Here is a 19,820-nt window from a genome sequence, read left to right on the forward strand (position 1 = left end):
ACACATTAAAATCTCCCCCCATAAACACCTGTCTGTTTGTCATAAAAATAGCGTCCAGGTCGTTAAGCATTTCCCTCCTTTCTTTGGGTGTCGATGGTGCATATACATTAATAAATCTAAAACATTTACCCTTCCAATCGATATCTACTATTAAAACCCTCCCGTGTACTGCCGAAAAACTTCCTACTATTTTTAAATCCCTATTCCCACATAGAACACCAACCCCTGTAGAATGCACCCCTCCGACACTCCACCTCGACTCTCCCTGAACCCATTCCCGCGTAAACCTCTCCACGTCATTTTGATCTTTTAAATGTACTTCTTGTAAAAAACACACAGAGAAGCGAATATACATACTCAAATACGTCACAAATAGTATGGTTAGTGCAGTTAGTATAAGTATTCGAACACAGCTCGCGTTTAGCCTATCTTCATACTGTACTGTTCTTGTTGTGGTTTCGTTTTATCATTGTTAAAATCTTCATATACAGTCAATTATTAAAATGCATAATATAGAAATATGAGCTAAGACAAAATGTATTTATCAAATGCGAAGGAAAAAAAGGCAAGCATACTGACATAGTTTAACCCTTCTCTGGTTCCGTACTCTTTACGACAATTGGGTCAATCATACGGCTTTCGTTCTGTTTATGATGCAGCATGAACGCTCCACTTGAATAAGACATGTGCTTTTGAATCGTTCTTTATTCCCCATTGATGTGAATAGATTTTGATTTACTGTATATCAATTTAGATTCTGAATGTCGATTACTCCTTTCACAATGCACGAGAGACTTCTTCCAGCCTCTCCAAACTGGTACTCTTCGCGATGCAGTGACACGAATGACAAGGGTATATTGGCGTTTGGAGCTAAAAACACCATATATTTGGTTGACGTTACAGCATCATCCTCTACAGTTGTTGGTAAGTACCCTATTATTCTTATGTTAGCCATTGTGTGTTCTAGAAGTCAGTCAGTGGACATGTATCAAATAAACATGGCTAATTATAATTTGTCTTGCTTTCAGGTGAACTGGTTGGCCACAGAGAGAGAGTGTCTGGCTTCTCATTCTGCCAGCATGCCGGCCAAAGCCATAATTGTGCCAGTACTTCTGATGATGGGACTGTTAAATTCTGGGACACAAATGAGAAGGTCCTGGTAAAGGAGCATAAAACTCACCAGGTAAGTTTCACTCTGAGACCTTTTTGAATAGTGTTGATTCCACCTTGTCTCTCTCTCCCAGGTATAAGATACAATACTTTGAAAAACTTTTTCTATGAGAAAATGTATCTAAGTCTATTATGTGTACAGAACACCATCACAGCCCTCCACTGGTCCCCTGGGGAAAAGAACCTTGTGGTGTCAGGGGATGAGAAGGGCATTGTGGTCTGCTACCAGTACAACACTGGTGAATCTCAAAGCTTCTTCCCCGAACCAAGGAATATCTTCTGCCTGTCCTGCTCCCCTCACAACTGGCACTATGTTGCTGTGGGGTATGATATTTAACATCTAGTGGTGCATGCATGCACAATAATTGCTTATGCTGAGAAGTGTACATTTTAGGGCTGTCCACGACTAAAAAAAATCTTGGTCGACCGAAAGTCGTCTGCTCAAAACGTGTATTTTTCCATGTAAATATACACCCTATGTGTTTTAATAAAATAAACAATATATGCAATGAGCTGTCTGATGCTTTAAGCTCACTGTTTGATGAAATAAGACACAAATTACTTAAAGGGGAGCTAGAGATCAAGATAAACAGAAGAAGAAGAAAATGTAACGAGTCCCGACCATCCTCCCACTCCTACTGGCTTTCCCAAATTCTGTCGTTACTCTCCTGAAGTTGCTGGCAATAGGCTACACGAGGAGTCTGCAAACTTTCTCATGTGGAATGCCAATTTATCTTACAATTTCTATCGATCTGTGGGCCAGTTATGGTTTTCTTATGCATATTTTCGTGGAACAGTTTCATTGAATTTATAATAACGTCTTCGGTATTTCAACATCATTGTCATGTGGTTAATCAAAATTCGATGAATATTATACAAACCCAAAAAGTAACTCCTATTGCCATTGCCAACTATGTAAAAAATAGCCTATAAAGCTAACAAATAAAAACATTCCAGCCTGCAGGTAGAAAATATCTTGAGTTTAAATATAAATATCCTATAAGTCACATTGGCATGGCATGTCTGCAACGAACTTCAAAGATTGTATCAACTATTAACTTGGCTCCGGCCTGAAGCTCCTTGCAATCAGAAATATGTTCAGATCCCCAAATGGGCACATTTATATTCCTACATTTGTGCACCGGCCAGGTAGCCTATAGGCCTACTTCAAAGCGTAATCAGGTGCCCGTCCTTACTCAACATTGACAGGAGCGTTCCAAACAAAAGACTGACTAAATTTACAAAACTCATGAATGGAATGAAATTAACCAAAATGTGTTTCTTGTGTAGCATAGGTTGTGCGCTCTGCAAACAATGTGTTCACTTTGACAATGAGAACAGTAAAATACTGGAGTCATAATATATTTAATGCATTAACAGACATTACAGTAACCAAACAAACATTGTAGATTAGGAATTAACGGTAAATATACTACTGGCAATATATGTAATGGGGAATTGATGTACACTAACAATCAAACGCAAACAGTTCACACAATGAAGTTATGAAACAATGAATGTGCACAATGGCTGGAAAGTGCATTCTGGAGAGAGATGTGCCTTGTGCAGCCACATTCCCCTTCTTGGACTGTCCCATCCCACAGCCTCCGCAATGGATTAGATCACTGAGATGGGCGTCAATAAGATGGGTGTCTTGTGTGCCATTAAAAACTAATATATATTAATATTTTCTACTGCTCGACAACAACAACAAAAATCTAGGTTGAAGTAATAAATAAATTAAATAACCAAAAAAATCTAGGTTGACCAACAGCCTATCGACCCGTTAAATAATTGGGGTCAGCCCTAGTACATTTCACAGCATCCATTGATATGCATCACGAACGGCAAATACCAGTGACAAATTACTTCCCAGGAAAACATTACATATGGTTATGTATCTTAATCTCTCTTAGGTACAAAGATGGCATGATTGTGCTGATTGACATCAGTAAGAAAGGTGAGGTGGTGCATCGTCTCCGTGGCCATGACGACGAGATCCACGCCCTGGCCTGGGCTCCACTACCCAATGAGGAGGTGCTTTACAGCAGAGTAGACGACAACACAGGTGGTGTGTTATGAAAGATGCTGTGCCGAGCCATCCTAAATGTATTCAGTCAGTGACAAGTCGCATGATGAGAGAACTATCTATTTTTTAGTCATCAATGTTTTTAAGATACGTTTTACCCCTTTGTCCACCAATGCAAAGCCTAAGGCCAGAAACCTTGGTGTCTTTTTTTTTTACCCTGACCTAAACCTCGAGCTGCATGTGAAGAAGGTTGTCCAGTCCTGCTCATCTAAGAAATATAGTTAAAGTCAAGTATTTTATTTCAGTCACTGATCTGGAGAAAGTTATACATGCTTTTATTTCCTCACACCTATATTACTGTAACTCAGTCAGAAATCACTCCGTCTATAGTAAGTTCAAAATGCAGCTTGGCTTTTAAGAAGCACTATTTCTTAGCCATTACCATATCGCACCTATTTTAGCTTCTCTTAGCTGGCTACCTACCTGTCACTTCGAAAATAATAGAAAATTGTACTACACGTTTAAGGCTTGGTTTAGCCTCATCCTATATCGGATCTTTTATCTCCCTACGAATCAGGAAGCAGCCGGAGATCCTCTGGCAAGGCACTGTTGACAAGGCACTCATACATTAAAAGACACTGAAATCCTGATCATCTCTGGCAGACTATTCCAAAGTCTAGGTTGAAAACAGAGAGAGCTTTTGCCCTTTAGGGCCCCTAGACTTTGGAATGGTCTGCCAGAGGAGATCAGGATTTCAGTTTCTTTTAATGTATTAGTTTAATTAGCTTTTCTTTTTCATTGTCCTTTCTCTTGTCTTTTTGTTTCTTTGTTATTACTGTTTTATTATTATTTTATGTGAATCACTTTAATTTGTTACGTATAATTAAAATTATATTTTCAGAAACGACCAATGGGATGACCGAGGGCAAAGAAAAGGGGTGTTATCTTGCATCTGGGAGCAAGGACCAGACCATAAGAATCTGGAGCACGCTGAAGGGCAAAGGTGAGACGATATCCTAACTGAGTTAACAACCTGCATCCTCCATAGCTTTATCTGCGTATCATACTACTATTTAGAGTTTGTGCAGTATGCTCTTTAAGAGGGTCCCATCTCTTGGAGTTAAAGATGATTATGTCTCTCTCTGTCAGGTGTGATGACCATGAAGCTACCGTTCCTGAAGAGACGAGGGACAGGGGTGGATCCTGCGGTCAAGGAGAGACTCTGGCTCACTGTGCACTGGCCCAAGGGGAAGCCAACGCAAGTCGTGTCAAGCTGCTTTGGGTATGAACTATAAAAACATAATTGAGGATGGTACAGTTAATTGTGATAAATATGTTTTAGTCGTTAACTCGTACAGTTTTGCCCAGACTGTACTAACATCCCCCTGTATGTGAAGGGGTGAGCTGATCTTGTGGGACCTCACCAAGGGAGGCAAGCAGAAGTGGAGCCTGTTAGGAGCATCCTCAGAGGGCCAGAACCACAGCAGGATTGTGTTCAACATGAGCTCAGTGTGTGTTCAGGACAACCGAGAGCTCCTGCTCAGCACCTCAATGGACAGAGAGGTGAGATGAGGGTTAAACCCTCTCAATGTAGCTTTAGCAAGCAATTTACTGACTTTCTATTGACAACAGTGACACTTTGAGTATGGTGTGAAATTGTGCCCTATAAGTGGTCAATCAAACATGTGGTTTATGAGCAGTACTTAGCGTGCATATGTGCCGAGAAGGATTACAGAATTTCTCACAAATTTGCTTCTTATCATTATTCCAGATAAAATGCTGGGATCTGTCGTCATTGGACTGCTGCTGGACCCTTCCCACCCTGGGGGGGTTTGTGTACACCCTGGCCTTCTCTCCTGTGGGTACGGGCTGCTTGGCCCTGGGGGTGGGAGACGGCATGATCCGCGTGTGGAGCACCCTCTCAATCCAGAACAAGTACGACACCAAGACCTTCTGGCAGGGCATCAAGTCCAAAGTCACAGCGGTAAGAGACTCTTAGGGCATATTGATATCAGTTATTGACTAATGGTTTATGGTAAAACTGAATATGGCTAGCGTGTGTGTGTTTGACAATTCTTTGTTCATTACAGCTGTCCTGGCATCCAACAAAAGAAGGATCCTTAGCTTTTGGAACCGATGACGGCAAAGTTGGCATTTACGATGCTTTCTCTAACAAGTAAAACTCTTCATCTACAACTTTCTCTTAACTCTAGTATCTGAGATACTGTATGTTGGCGGTTTAATCAAATCCATACTGTTAGTGATTATCAACACTTCTCACCAAGATAATGACATTTCATGTCTGTTATGACGTTAATGAAAGGTCTTTATTGTGTTGTTTCCAGGCCGCCTCAGGTATCCAGCACTTATCACAAAAAGACTGTGTACACATTAGCCTGGGGACCCCCAGTCCCTCCTCTGTCATTTGGTAAGCTCTTAATAAGTGTAAGTGTGTGTGTACTGTATGCTGAGCACCCTCTGACCCAGCAACTTCTCTGAGTGGACGTTGTGCCAAAGCCATGAGTCAGCAGAAAGAATGCATCTCTTGACACTTTTTTAAATTTACTCCATAATTCAATGAGTTGCGAAAACAATTATCTCTCTCCCTGAGCCATTCATTGGGAAATGAAGATGGTGGAAAGTACATTTTACCAGCTGCCGGCAGATGACATTTTGATTACCGTATCAGTCATTCAGTCTTTTGAAGCAGTAAACATAATTGCTCCTGTGAGAAAGATCTGCTGATGGTTTCTAAACCAACAAAGACCTGTTAATTTGTTTAGACACTTTCTGCTGGAAAGGCTCCAGAATGTCATGTGGACATTGAGATTGAGATGTGACGTCTTGAGGGTTATCAATAACTGATTAGTGTTGTCAGACTCTGCAACCATCAGATAATATACCATAATATACGCTGGATGAGTATGATTGTGTGTGAATAAGCAAGACAAGGGGGTGCTGGAACAGTGTATAACAGTCAGCGTGTCATCCAGGTGGAACAGGAGACCGTCTGTCCTACAGCCTGTATAGTTGTGCTGGAGAGGGCATCATCCTACAGCATGACCCCTGGAAACTGGCGGGAGAGGCCACAGACATTGACAGGGTCATCAAGGACACCAACAGCATCAAGGTGAGATGGAAAGGCTATCTACATTTATGCATTTCCTTTTCAGCAGAATCCTCTACTTAATTCCTTAAGTATTTTACCCAATCACTGCATGTGGCGATGTGCAATTGAATATAATGTTGGTAATTTGAATAGGTTTTGAAGGTCATGTTCTATTTTCTGCAGCACAAGCTGTCACCCCACACAGATCTCAGCTGGAAACCAGATGGTAAAGTTGTGGCCATCGGCAATGAGGACGGGTGAGTCCTCTCATTCCCTTAAACTGTGTATATAGGCCTGGAGAATAGCCTGGAACCAACTGTGGTCTAGAATGATTGAGTGCCTATCTAAAATAAGACTACAGCTGTAATGATGCATTTACTGTAATGTGGTAGATTTTATTTATGTATCCATTTACAGTAGGTCACAAAGTGCTTGAAATGATATGGGGCTAACTATATTTCCTGGCTTTGTCTCTTTCAGGTCTGTAGAGGTATACCAGGCTCCGACTCTCAAGCTGCTGTGTACCATCCAGCAGCACCATAAGATCATCAACGTGCTGCGCTGGCACCATGACCACAGTTCCCTGCCCGAGCTGCAGTACCTCCTGGCCTCTGGGTCCAGCAACGCCTTGGTCTATGTTCACGACCTCCGCACTGTCATAGGTGAGGAGCGTTCCCCAGGGGTGTATTCTAAGAGCTGAATCTTATTTTAAGATCTGAGTGTTTAACTTAAATATTCTATTGATATGTTGTCTGATCTGTGTGAAAGACAAGTGTGCATATCTCAAGGTATGATGCAGTGAGGGTAATATGGGATGTAGAGACAGCAGTAGGCCAGCGGAGGTCTCCATTGTGAACGGTAGCTATGATAACTAATGGCCTTGGAAGATGTTTTTGCTATGCAGGAGTTAGCCATTTCTGGTTCATTTCACAGTATTTTGAAGTGGTCACTGTTTTTCTTTGTCCTTGTTCAGAGACTCCTCCAGAGATTCCCGTTGTGATGACCGAGGCGTATCGGAGCCTGGCGGGTCACACAGCCAAGATCACTGGCCTGGCCTGGAGCCCCCACCACGACGGGAGACTGGTCACCGTCTGTTACGACGGTACAGCACAGGTCCGTCCCAATGTGTTATTTACCTAACGACAGCTACACGGACCCAGCCTTTACACCTTTTACTAGTGCCTACTGTTTTCTTCCATGTGGTTCTATATAGTGATGGGGGGAAAATTGATATAGTTGCATGTCGCAATATTATTTTGATTGATTTTATTATATTGATACATGGACTCCAAGTATCGTTTCTTTTTTGTTGTTGCTAGGTAGCGTTTGCTAGGTAGCGTTTGCTAGTGCTAGTTGGCTGTACCTGTGCCATTTATAGCAAATTAAATCTATATGGTCCCCAGGTGTGGGACGTGCAGAAGGAGGAGGGGCTGTGCAACTACAGGGGTCACAGGGGCCGGCTGCTGTGTGTCCAGTGGTCTCCTGTGGACCCGGACATGGTCTGGACGGGAGCAGATGACTTCACTGTGCAGGAGTGGGCTGTGTCCAAGCAGGAATTCACCAAGCCCCCCAAAAGTAACAAAACATTTTTTTTTATTTCTAGTTTTATTCACAACGTTGCTTTTTAGAATGTTGCTGGTTGTGTAAATGGCCAACATTTGATAATTTTCATATATTTGATTGTAAAGATCCATAACACTTAGAGTGCAATGAATTGTATAATGTTCTAATGATAATACAAAGGTAAAAATGTATTTCTCTTCTTAGCGAAAAAGACACTTGACCAAGTTAAGGCCAAGTTAAAGGCCAAGAAGAAGAAGAAGGCAACTGGGAAAGGAGGAACAAAGGCGGAGGAGAGCTTGTCTCTAATTGGAGAGGGGAATAAAGGAGGGGCGTCCCCGGCACCAGGAGAAAGACCATCTGACAACGAGGAGGAGGAGGAGGGGAGCGAGACCACTATCTCCTCAGTGACAGGTAGCACTGCAGTCATGTCCAATCTACTATTACATTCAGTCTGTCTCAATCCAGTCATCTCCTTCAATTGCATCTGCCATATGCAATCTGTAAATAATGACAATATCATACAGCTCACACATACTACTATTTTTATTTTAGTCTCTTCATCCAGTAATCAGATGGACAGACCTGTGATGGAGAAAGTGCAACATGGAGGGAAATCCTTACTCACTGTAAAGAAAGAAATAAAAAAAGTGGAGAAAACGGGTACTGTATGGAATCCTATCAAAATACACAAAGAAAATTGTTCATAGGGCACAGAGTTTTTCCTAACCACGTGAACTAACCAAGAAAAACATAGGGCCCTTTTATTAAATGACAAGTGTAAGTATCCGTCTCCATCCACTCCAACCCCTCTTGTGGTCTGTCTTTCCTCCAGAGGTGACTCTGAAGAAGAGGAAACCTCGCTCCATGCTGCCCCTCAGTACCTCCATGGACCACCGCCCCAGAGAAGACCTCCAGCAGGACTGTCTCAACCTGGCAACAGTCAGGCACTCTGAGGGTGAGACTCAATCCATCCTTATCTGGATTATGCTACAAGATTAGACATGTAGCCCAGTAGCTACACCTTTTGAGGACCTATATCAGGGATCATCAGCTATATTCAACTGTGGGACGATTTATTTGGGGGTCGGGGGGCCAGAACATAATTACAAATAGGTGGTAGACTGCAAATTGACTGCAAGAAGCCCAAACAGTTATTTTTGACTAAATTATTTTTGACTAAAAGGTAATCATTTCAAACCTCACTTACATTTGTATACAATCACGTGTCTCTCTATTATGCGTAGGAATATATATATATATATATAGGAACAGATTTCTTAAATTAAAATCACTTGGCGCTGATTTCCTGATGTTTTTAGTCTGTTTTTTTGCTCAGAATTTAGGGGGCCAAATAAACCCCAGTTGGGGTACCCTGACCAAAACAATGAACAAGTACTCAACTATTGTTTCCTGACTACATTTTCATGTGTAGGCGCCGGGATAAAAAAAAGCACCAGGATTTGTCTTTATTTAAGTCTGCATCATAAGATTCATGAGACATGGTCCAGAAAGATAAGTGGTCATTTGTTTTCTGTCCACCATAGAGCAGCATTTGACTCTGACCCTGTCTTTGTCCATCCCTGTCTGTCCTCAGCCTCTCCAGCCCACTGTGTCCCAGGCCTGGGAGATCACATCCAACTGGGTCTGTTCGCAGACAGAGATGCCCTCTATAGGATGTTCCAAGAGGAGGGTGAGTACACTATCTTATGTTGTATTAATTGATTGTTATTACACGTTCATAACGATTACATACTTTTTAACACTTTAATAGCACTTATTATAACACTTTCATAATACATATACATGTGTTATAATGCTTTCTCTATGTGTCTGTGTATACATGTATGTGTGTATATACAGTACCAGTCAAAAGTTTGGACACCTACTCATTCCAGGGTTTTTCTGTATTTTTACTATTTTCTACATTGTACAATAAGAATGAAGACATCAAAACTATGAAATAACATGAAGTAACCCACTTTTTTAAAATTCTTTTTTAACTAATCAACATTTATTTTAGGATCTTCGAATTAGACACCCTTTGCATTGATGACAGCTTTGCACACTCTTGGCATTCTCTCAACCAGCTTCACCTTGAATGCTTTTCCAACAGTCTTGAAGGAGTTCCCACATGCTGAGCACTTGTTGGCTGCTTTTCCTTCGCTCTGCGTTCCAACTCATCCCAAACCATCTCAATTGGGTTGAGGTGGGTGACTGGCGCCCAGGTCATCTGATGCAGCACTCCATAACTCTCCTTCTTGGTCAAATAGCCCTTACACAGCCTGGGGGAGTGTTGGATCTTTGTCCTGTTGAAAAACAAGTGATAGCACTAATCGCAAACCAGATGCGATGGCATATCGCTGCAGAATGCTGTGGTAGCCATGCTGGGTGTGTGCCTTGAATTGGAAATAAATAAATCCCAAAAGCAAAGCACACCATCACACCTCCACTTCCATGCTTCACGTTTGGAACCACACATGCGGCTATCATTCGTTCACCTACTCTGCGTCTCACAAAGACTCATCAGACCAAAGGACAGATTTCCACCGGTCTAATTTCCATTTCTCGTGTTTCTTGGCCCAAGCAAGTCTCTTCTTCTTATTGGTGTCCTGTAGTAGTGGTTTCTTTGCAGTGATCGATCATGAAGGCCTGATTCACGCAGTTTCCTCTGAACAGTTGATGTGAAGGTTACTTGAACTCTGAATAATTTATTTGGGCTGCAATTTCTTAGACTGGTAATGTCTGCAGCAGTGGTAACTCTGGGTCTTCCTTTCCTGTGGCAGTCCTCATGAGAGCCAGTTTTATCATAGCGCTTGATGGTTTTTGCGACTGCACTTGAAACTTACAAAACTCTTGAAGTGTTCCGCAGTGACTGACCTTCATGTCTTGAAGTAATGATGGACTGTCATTTCTCTTTGCTTATTTGAGCTGTTATTGCCATACTGTGGACTTGGTCTTTTACTAAATAGGGCTATGTTCTGTATATCATCCCTACCTTGTCACAACACAACTGATTGGCTCAAACGCATTAAGAAGGACATACATTTCACAAATTAACTTTTAACAAGGCACACCTGTTAATTGAAATGCATTCCAGGTGGCTACCTCATGAATTTGGTTAAGAGAATGCCAAGTGTCCAAAGCTGTCAAGGCAAAGGGTGGCTTCTTTGAAGAATCTCAAATGAAAAATATATTTAGATTTAACACTTTTTGGGGGGAGGTTACTACCTGATTCCATATGTGTTATTTCATAGTTTCGATGTGTTCACTATTATTCTACAATGTAGAAAATAGTAAAAAATAAAGAAAAACCCTTGAATGAGTAGGTGTCCAAACGTATGACTGGTACTGTGTGTGTATGTATGTATGTATGTGTGTATGTGTGTGTGTGTGTATATTTCACACACACTACATGACCATAAAGTATGTGGATGAAATGGCCAATTCCCCTCATTTGAAAGGGTGTCTATAAACCTTACTGTATATACAGTGCATTTGGAAAATATTCAGACCCCTTTCCTTCAACATTTTGTTACGTTACGCCTGTCTGTATAACGTCCCACAGTTGACGGTACATGTCAGAGTAAAAACCAAGCCATTAGGTCGAAAGAATTGTCGGTAGAGCTCCAAGATAGGATTGTGTCGAGGCACAGACCTGGGTTAGGGTACCAAATAATATCTGCAGCGTTGAAGGTCCCCAAGGACACAGTGTCCTCCATCATTCTTAAATGGAAGAAGTTTGGAAACACCATGACTCTTCCTAGAGCTGCTTGTCTGGCCAAACTGAGCAATCAGGGGAGAAGGGCCTTGGTCAGGAGGTGACCAAGAACCCGATCGTCACTCTGATAGAGCTCCAGAGTTCCTCTGTGGAGAAGGGGGAACATTCCAGGAGGACACCCATCTCTGCAGCACTTCACCAATCAGTCCTTTATGGTAGAGTGGCCAGACGGAAGGCACTCCTCAGTAAAAGGCACATGACAGCCTGCTTGGAGTTTGCCAAAAGGCACCTGAAGAAACTCAGACCATGAGAAACAAGATAATCTGGTCTGTTGAAACCAACATTGAACTCTTTGACCTGAATGCCAAGCGTCATATCTGGAGGAAACCTGACACCATCCCTACGATGAAGCATGGTGATGGAAGCATCATGCTATGTAGATGTGTTTCAGCCTCAGGGACAAGGATACTAGTCAGGACCGAGGCAAAGATGAACAGAGTAAAGTACAGAGAGATCCTTGATGAAAACCTGCTCCAGAGCACTCAGGACGTCAGACTGGGGTGAAGATTCATCTTCCAACAGGACAACGACCCTAAGCACACTGAGGCTAGGAAACATTGTCACCACCGATAAATCCACTATAGTTGAAAATTTCAATAAGCATTTTTCTACGGCTGGCCATGCTTTACACCTGGCTACCCCTACCCCAGTCAACTGCCCTGCAACCCCCCACAGCAACTCACCCAAGCCTCCCCATTTCTCCTTCACCCAAGTCCAGATAGCTGATGTTCTGAAAGAGCTGCAAAATCTGGACCCCTACAAATCAGCCAGGCTAGACAATCTGGACCCTCTCTTTCTAAAATGATCTGGCAAAATTGTTGCAACCCCTATTTACTAGCCTGTTCAACCTCTCTTTCGTATTGTCTGAGATTCCCAAAGATTGGAAAGCTGCCACAGTCATCCCCCTCTTCAAAGGGGGTAACACTCTAGACCCAAACTGCTACAGACCAATATCTATCCTACCCTGCCTTTCTAAGGTTTACGAAAGTTAACAAACAGATCACCGACCATTTCGAATCCCACCGTACCTTCTCTATGCAATCTGTTTTCAGAGCTGGTCATGGGTGCACCTCACCAAGGCTTTCGACTCTGTCAATCACCACATTCTTAGCGGCAGACTCAACAGCCTTGGTTTCTCAAATTACTACCTCGCCTGGTTCACTAACTACATCTCAGATAGAGTTTAGTGTGTCAAATCGGAGGGCCTGTTGTCCGGACCTCTGACAGCCTCTATGGGGGAGGGTTCAATTCTCGTGTCGACTCTCTTCTCTGTATACATCAATGATGTCGCTCTTGCTGCTGGTGATTCTCTGATCCACCTCTACGCAGACGACAACATTCTGTATACTTCTGGCCCTTCTTTGTACACCGTGTTAACTAACCTTCCGACGAGCTTCAATGCTGTACAACTCTCCTTCCGTGGCCTCCAACTGCTCTTAAACGCAAGTAAAACTAAGTGCATGCTCTTCGACCGTTCGCTGCCTGCACCTGCCCGCCCGTCCGTCCAGCATCACTACTCTGGACGGTTCTGACAACTACAAATACCTAGGTGTCTGCTTAGATTGTAAACTCTCATTCCAGACTCACATTAAGCATCCCCAATCCAAAGTTAAATCTAGAATCGGCTTCCTATTTCGCAACAAAGCATCCTTCACTCATGCTGCCAAACGGACCACCCTACCGATACTCGACTTCGGCGACGTAATTTACAAAATAGCCTCCAACAGTCTACTCAACAAATTGGATGCAGTCTTTCACAGTGCCATCCGTTTAGTCACCAAAGTCACATATACTACCCACCACTGCAACCTGTACACTTGTTGGCTGGCCCTCGCTTCAAACTCGTCGCCAAACCTATTTGCTCCATGTCATCTACAAGTCTTTGCTAGGTAAAGCTCCGCCCTATCTCAGCTCACTGGTCACCATAGCAGCACCCACTCTTAGCACGCGCTCCAGCAGGTATATCTCACTGGTCACCCCCAAAGCCAATTCCTCATTTGGCTGCCTTTCCTTCCAGTTCTTTGCTGCCAATGACTGGAACGAACTGCAAAAATCACTGAAGCTGGAGACTCATATCTCCCTCACTAGCTTTAAGCACCAGCTGTCAGAGCAGCTCACAGGTCACTGCACCTATACATAGCCCATCTGTAAATATCCCATCCAACTACCTCACCTCAATACTGTTATTTATATATCTTGCTCCTTTGCACCCCAGTATCTCTACTTGCACATCTATCCCTCCGGTGTTTAATTGGTATATTGTAATTACTTCGCCACCATGGCCTATTTATTGCCTTAACTCCCTTATCTTACCTCATTTGCACACACTGTAGATATACTTTTTCTACTGTATAATTGACTGTATGTTTGTTTATTCCATGTGTAACTCTGTGTTGTTGTATGTGTCAAACTGCTTTGCTATATTTTGGCCAGGTCGCAGTTGTAAATGAGAACTTGTTCTCAACTAGCCTACCTGGTTAAATAACATAAATAAATAAACACAGCCAAGACAATGCATGAGTTGCTTCGGGACAAGTCTCTAAATGTCCTTCAGTGGCCCAGCCAGAGCCAAGACTTGAACCCAATTGAGCATCTCTGGAGAGACCTGGAAATAGCTGTGCAGTGACGCTACCCAGGATCTGCAGAGAAAAATGGGATCCCCAAATACAGGTGTACAAAGCTTGTAGCGTCATACCCAAGAACACTGAAGGCTGTGATCGCTGCCAAAGGTGCTTCAACAAAGTACTGAGTAATGGGTCTGAATATTTATGTAAATAAGTTATTTCTGTATTTTTTGTTGTAATAAATGTTGTTAAATTTCTAAACCTGTTTCCGCTTTGTCATTATGGGGTGTGTTGTGTGTAGATGTACATTTCTTTAATCCATTTTAGAATACAGCTGTAACGTAACAAAATGTTGATAAAGTGAAAGGGACTGAATACTTTCCCACTGCACTGTTTATGTGTGTGTGTGTGTGCGGATAAAAGGTGACTGACAAATCACTTCCATTCTTCTTATGTTGTGGTGTCCCTTTGAATCCTGTAGAGGAGGGCCATGTGGAGGCAGGTCACTATGAGTCTGCGGTGTACCTGAGACTATGGAAAGGTGACATCGCTGGAGCTCTGCAGGTGGCCACTGAGAAAGGAGAGTTGAGTGATCACCTGCTCTCAGTTGCACCTATGGGTAAAGGGCACTAATTTTAATTGTAAAATGGTTTTATTTCCTTAATATTTATTCCATTTTAGAATGCATATTTCGAATATTAAGTTGTTCTGATTCAACAACCAACTAGTCAATTTAGTTAGTTTTTGATTAGTATAATTTTTTGGTTCTCTTGCTCTTTGACATGGTGAAGTACTGTATGAATGGATGCATGCAGGTGTGTAATAACACTTGTGAAACCCTCTCAGCTGGATACCAGGTGTGGCTGACGACCGTGGAGGTCTATGTGAAGCAGCTGTGTCTTCAGGAGCAGTTCCTCAAGGCTGCCTCCCATCTTCTCTCCATCAACAAGGTCTACGAGGCCATCGACCTCCTCAAGTCCCACCAGCTCTACAGGTCATTCAGCAGACACACACACGTTTGTCTGTTTATTTTACACATAAATTATGAAATAAAGAATAAAAAAGTTAGTGTTGTAGGAGGATCCATTAGAGTAACTTCTAAGTGGTAGGATTTTAGATTGTGCTACCTGTGACTGACCTATCAATGGGAGTGATCATTGTAATCTCTTAAGCTGTGAGTGAAATGTTTGTGCTTTCTCAGGGAGGCCATAGCCCTGGCCAAGGCTAGGCTGCAGCCAGATGACCCTGTGCTCAAGAAACTCTACACCACCTGGGCAGCCGTGCTGGAGAAAGACGGCCACTTGTCTACTGCTGCTAAATGGTAATTAAGACTAACCTTTACCTATTTTCATTAATAAAACTGCGTCTTGGTGTAAAAGTGCACTGTGCAAAGCAGGTAGAGTAAAATCTGGATCCTCGAAATAGCCGACTTGATGCTAAAGGAACTCGCTGTGTATTTATCACTCAGTTATCTCGCCGTGGACTCCAGCTTCGACGCAGCCAAAGTCATCGCCAAGAAAAACGACCCTGTCTCACTGAAGACGGCCGCCAGTCTGGCGAGGATCGCCGGCGAAAGCGACCTGTCCTATTCACTCTCCCTGAGATGTGCCAAAGACCTGGCGTCCTCTCAGGATTGGCTGGGAGCACAGCAACTCCTCAGCACACATGAGAGCCTATTGGTAAGTTGCCCTGAATTGGCCGATGCTTATAGATGAAGATGCTTATAGATGAAGATGCTATATATAGTCCCATTGATTAGCTATAGATTATGGTCAGATAAGAGTTGCGTGTTGATTTTCATGCTTTATCTATACTGTCCCCCTCTGCTATAGGCCCACCGGTTACATTACTGCACTATTGAGCTGCTCACTGTGAGTCTAACAGGGACCGACATAGTGACTTGGACCTGTTCCTCCATCCATCCCTGGTCTGCTCCTTGTAAGAATCAAGATGGCTTCCTGGCTACCCTGAGGGCTGTGTGGGAGAGAGGGTTTGCTGTCTCCCCCAGCAACCCAGAGATACTCAAAGCTCTTCACCAACAACTGAAGGCTATAGAGAATCCTCAAACAACACCTAACGTTCCTATGAAACAGGTAGGCCATCAGTGGACAGAGGCTGGGCTGGGGTGAAATTATTCTGCTGATGGGATGGAGAGATATTGACAGATCTTAATCTGAAAATGTAAGTTTGTAGACATTTAGGAGACGATCTACTCTGTAGACAGTGGTGCCTCTGCCTGTGTTTTCATCTGAACCCACTGTAAATGCTCTTGTCCCCCTCCAGCTTCTGATCCAGATGTCCCTTGACCTGACCCTGGGTGCAGTGAGCTGGTTGCTAGGTGACTGGGGGGCGGCCCTAGAGAAGCTGTTGCAGGGCGTGGCCAGAGGGAATGAGGCGGGTCACTTCTTGCTGATGTCAGAGACCTGTAGGCTGCTGTTTCCTCAAGGTGACTCAACATCTTAGTTTACCCATCTTTATTATCCATGGCAAGGATTACACACTGACACATAAGAATATAAATGTATACAATGGATTATTTTTTGCACATATACTGTATTTGTACAGTACCTTCAATTTAGAAATGCTACCATAGAGCAATGCCCAATACATATAATGTTAACAGGTATTATTTTTTTTTCATACAACAGCCATTCTCTTCAGTCTTATACAAAATCCATAAACCAATCTTATACAGTTGGTGGCACAGAATGGTTAGTAAGTTAAACGTTGTTTTACTGTAATATAATGCATTTATAACATGTTTAATATGGATTTTAATGGTGGAAGAGGCATGGCAGCTTCAGAGATCTCCTTAGATGCACTCCAGCCTGTGCCGTGTGCATGGACATCCCAGTCAATGGACATCCTAGTATAGGAGCGGCCCCAGGGAAGTGTCCACCTCCTCCAATACCGTAGTGTTCAGAGTTGCAGCCAGTTGGTTTAATCCCAGAGCAGATGGCCATGGCTGCTCGTTCATTATTGATCGCTCTGAATGTGATGACGCCAGGCTTAAACGGATTTCTTGGCTTGGGTCCATAAAAGTCTCTGGTGTGTCTGTGGTTGTAAAAAGAATGACTGGTCCTCTGTTGCAAGACCCTACATTGTATATCACCGGGTAACACTTGAAGAGTTGGTTTCCCTTTTGAAGGGTGAGGAAGTGTCTCTGTGTGGTAGAGCAGGATGGAGGCCAGGTTCCAGTGTTCCATAGGAGTTGTTAGGGACCTGCTTCACTGACATGTCCTCAGCCATGGTGTCATAATACCCAGGGCTCTTGGAAGTTGTTGGCGCTTGCGCCCTCTGGTGTTCCAAAAGTGGCCCAGTTCCCCTCTCCGTCTGGGCGGTTTGTTTTTATTTTATTTAACTAAGAAACATTCTTATTTACAATTCCGTTAACATTCTTATTTACAATGACGGCCAAACCCTAGGGTTGCTGCCCTGCTGGCTGGACCAGCGGTTGCCTACCTCGCACTTCCCGTAAATGTTGTTCTCGTGCATGCTCGCCACAAGTGTCCAGCTGCCAGTGGTGGTCATATCACTGAAGGTCTGGTATATGATCCCACTTGCTGTGTTCAGGTAATACAGCCCATCTTCATGTTGGTCACATCGGTCCCTTATTTCTTTGCAGCTTCTGGCAATGGCTTCTGTTTCAAAGCCAGTTCTGGCCACTGCATGCCTGTCCTCCTGTACTGCTTGTGCAAGTTGAGGCAGTGAAGTGAAATGAGTTGTAAGTCTGTCTACGTGTTATATATTGAAAACATCAGTAGAGGGGGATCATCAACAGGAGAACACAGATAAATGTCTGAGTCTCTGACTATAGGAGGTTCTGTTTGTGTTCAAGTCTTGGCAATACTTTTATTTATATCCATGTCTTATCCATATGCTCTTATTTCCCATGTCTGAGAGAGAACTGAAAAGAAAGCTATAAGGATTTACTGTAATGGCATTTACTGGAAAGTACTAGCCCATCTCAGCAAAATTGTGTTGATAACAAGAATGGTAAAACATCTAAACAATGATAAGCCTAGTTGATTATCAATAACATTCACAAGAGGCCTCACGTTTGATAAAATGTACTGTTATACTTTTAATCTGTGTGAATTAGTTTAACTGCAGTTGCACCTTTTTTTTTTAAATGTGCACAACCTGGTGACAACCTGTGCCTACAGTACTCAATATCACTGGAAGTGTGGACACTAACACTGTATGGTCCTCGTCTTTCAAATGTACGAAATAAATGCATCCTTTAAACCAATGTGAAATTCTCATATTAATTCTACTCTTTCTCTGCCAGGTATCGACTCCATCTCAGAACACAAAAAGATGGTGGACCCCTTGGATGAGAAGGCCTTGGCTGCAGCTCGGAGCCTGGAGGCGTTTGTGTGTTACCAGGACCTCTACCACATGTGGTGGAGCCTCAGCACTAACACAGCAGGAGCTCAGAGAGACATGACTAATGGACTGCACTCAGCCAGCGAGAACCACATCAATGGATTAGACGGCCACATTACTGACACTCCAAATGGAGATGGGATGGGATGGTGTGTGAGCGCTCAGAATGGAGACGTGAAGATGGGAGTGTGTGTGAACGCTTGCCAGGTGCTGCTGTCTGAGCCCCACGCAACCTGCCAGGCCACACAGAGGGCTATAGCAAAGATCCAGCAGAGACTGGCCTCCATGGTGCACCAGCACAGCCAAACCCAGGAGACTAAAGCCAGCCATGGGGAGGGACGGGCTGAAAAGCCCACCTCGGCCCAGGGCTCCACTCCAACAGACAGCCAAGAGTCCACTGATGCAGGACAAGGGTACAGCATATTTTTTCTCATTGTCTTTGGACATTAGTTAGCTGTTTAGACTATAAAGATAACTGCAATAATTTGTTAGTTGATGTAAGTTATGATTGTTTTTCAGAGCTGACACTGAATCTCTACCCTGCTTGATTGCCATGGTTTCTGAGCACCACAAAGAGTTGGCTGACATCCCAGAACATGTCAAAGTAAGACACCCTCATACTTTTTTTACTGAACTTTTTCCTGATGCCATTCTTTAAAATATTTGATTTTATTTCAGAAATATCCATACCCAGATGTTCTGGAGTGCTGCTTAGTTCTGCTCTATTTGAGTAAGAGTTCCGATCTTGTTCCTGATCACCTAAAGAATGAAGCAGTGGCCTTGATCCGCAAGTATGGAACTTCCTCTCTCCGCAAAGCCTCCCAGCGATTCCTATCTTAATGGTTATTTCTCTTCAGTCTGAACAAAGTCAATGCACATCAATAAACATTTTCACTAAGCTAAGTCTGATTTACTATACATGGGTATATGAATACCAGCCTTCAAATACATTTGTATTGATTCAGAAGTAGGATTTTAGTTCAATGTCTTTGCACTGCTGGGGGCCTAGGCCCACTCAATTGTGTACATTACCGTGGTTAGAGTATCCCTCGATCATAGGACCTGATGTCTAGTAAGGCTCTAAATAAAAATTCCAGGTCGCACAGCAAAATATTTAGGAGCATGTGAGAATTGGTTGCATGTCTGGCTCTGTCACAGCTATAGCAAAAGCTTGGTCTGGGAAGAAATGGCAGCATATGGATAAAAAGGCTCTGCAGT

General features: G+C 43.1%; 1 protein-coding gene and 1 pseudogene across 2 annotated transcripts; one reads left to right on the top strand and one right to left on the bottom strand.

Annotated features, from left to right (window-relative positions):
* The first annotated feature begins 353 nt into the window (after positions 1 to 353).
* On the top strand, positions 354 to 19,500 carry LOC139418231 (gem (nuclear organelle) associated protein 5). Of its 2 annotated transcripts, none has more exons than XM_071167521.1 (28): positions 354 to 924; positions 1,029 to 1,183; positions 1,313 to 1,494; positions 3,087 to 3,241; positions 4,101 to 4,202; positions 4,349 to 4,481; positions 4,597 to 4,762; positions 4,971 to 5,183; positions 5,290 to 5,375; positions 5,545 to 5,627; positions 6,193 to 6,329; positions 6,492 to 6,565; positions 6,789 to 6,970; positions 7,282 to 7,421; positions 7,712 to 7,883; positions 8,076 to 8,282; positions 8,424 to 8,531; positions 8,704 to 8,826; positions 9,466 to 9,561; positions 14,695 to 14,832; positions 15,060 to 15,207; positions 15,415 to 15,534; positions 15,682 to 15,892; positions 16,046 to 16,306; positions 16,497 to 16,659; positions 18,505 to 19,015; positions 19,122 to 19,206; positions 19,281 to 19,500. In XM_071167521.1, exons 1-28 carry the CDS (start codon positions 762 to 764, stop codon positions 19,440 to 19,442), a joined length of 4,476 nt encoding a protein of 1,491 aa, XP_071023622.1. In that variant the 5' UTR covers positions 354 to 761; the 3' UTR covers positions 19,443 to 19,500. The 2 variants fall into 2 exon arrangements, with proteins under 2 accessions (XP_071023622.1, XP_071023623.1); XM_071167522.1 differs by having other exon boundaries at positions 3,087 to 3,238.
* On the bottom strand, positions 16,988 to 18,079 carry LOC139419764 (intelectin-like; annotated as a pseudogene).
* Positions 19,501 to 19,820: the final 320 nt, after the last annotated feature.

The sequence above is a fragment of the Oncorhynchus clarkii genome, chromosome 10 (genome assembly GCF_045791955.1).
Source record: "Oncorhynchus clarkii lewisi isolate Uvic-CL-2024 chromosome 10, UVic_Ocla_1.0, whole genome shotgun sequence".
Taxonomy (NCBI): Eukaryota; Metazoa; Chordata; class Actinopteri; order Salmoniformes; family Salmonidae; genus Oncorhynchus; species Oncorhynchus clarkii.

Coding starts and splice junctions, on each gene's coding strand:
- LOC139418231 (XM_071167521.1), top strand. CDS start 762: ATGTCGATTACTCCTTTCACAATGCACGAGAGACTTCTTCCAGCCTCT. Junction 925..1,028: donor ATCATCCTCTACAGTTGTTG/GTAAGTACCCTA, acceptor TCTTGCTTTCAG/GTGAACTGGTTGGCCACAGA. Junction 9,562..14,694: donor TAGGATGTTCCAAGAGGAGG/GTGAGTACACTA, acceptor TGAATCCTGTAG/AGGAGGGCCATGTGGAGGCA.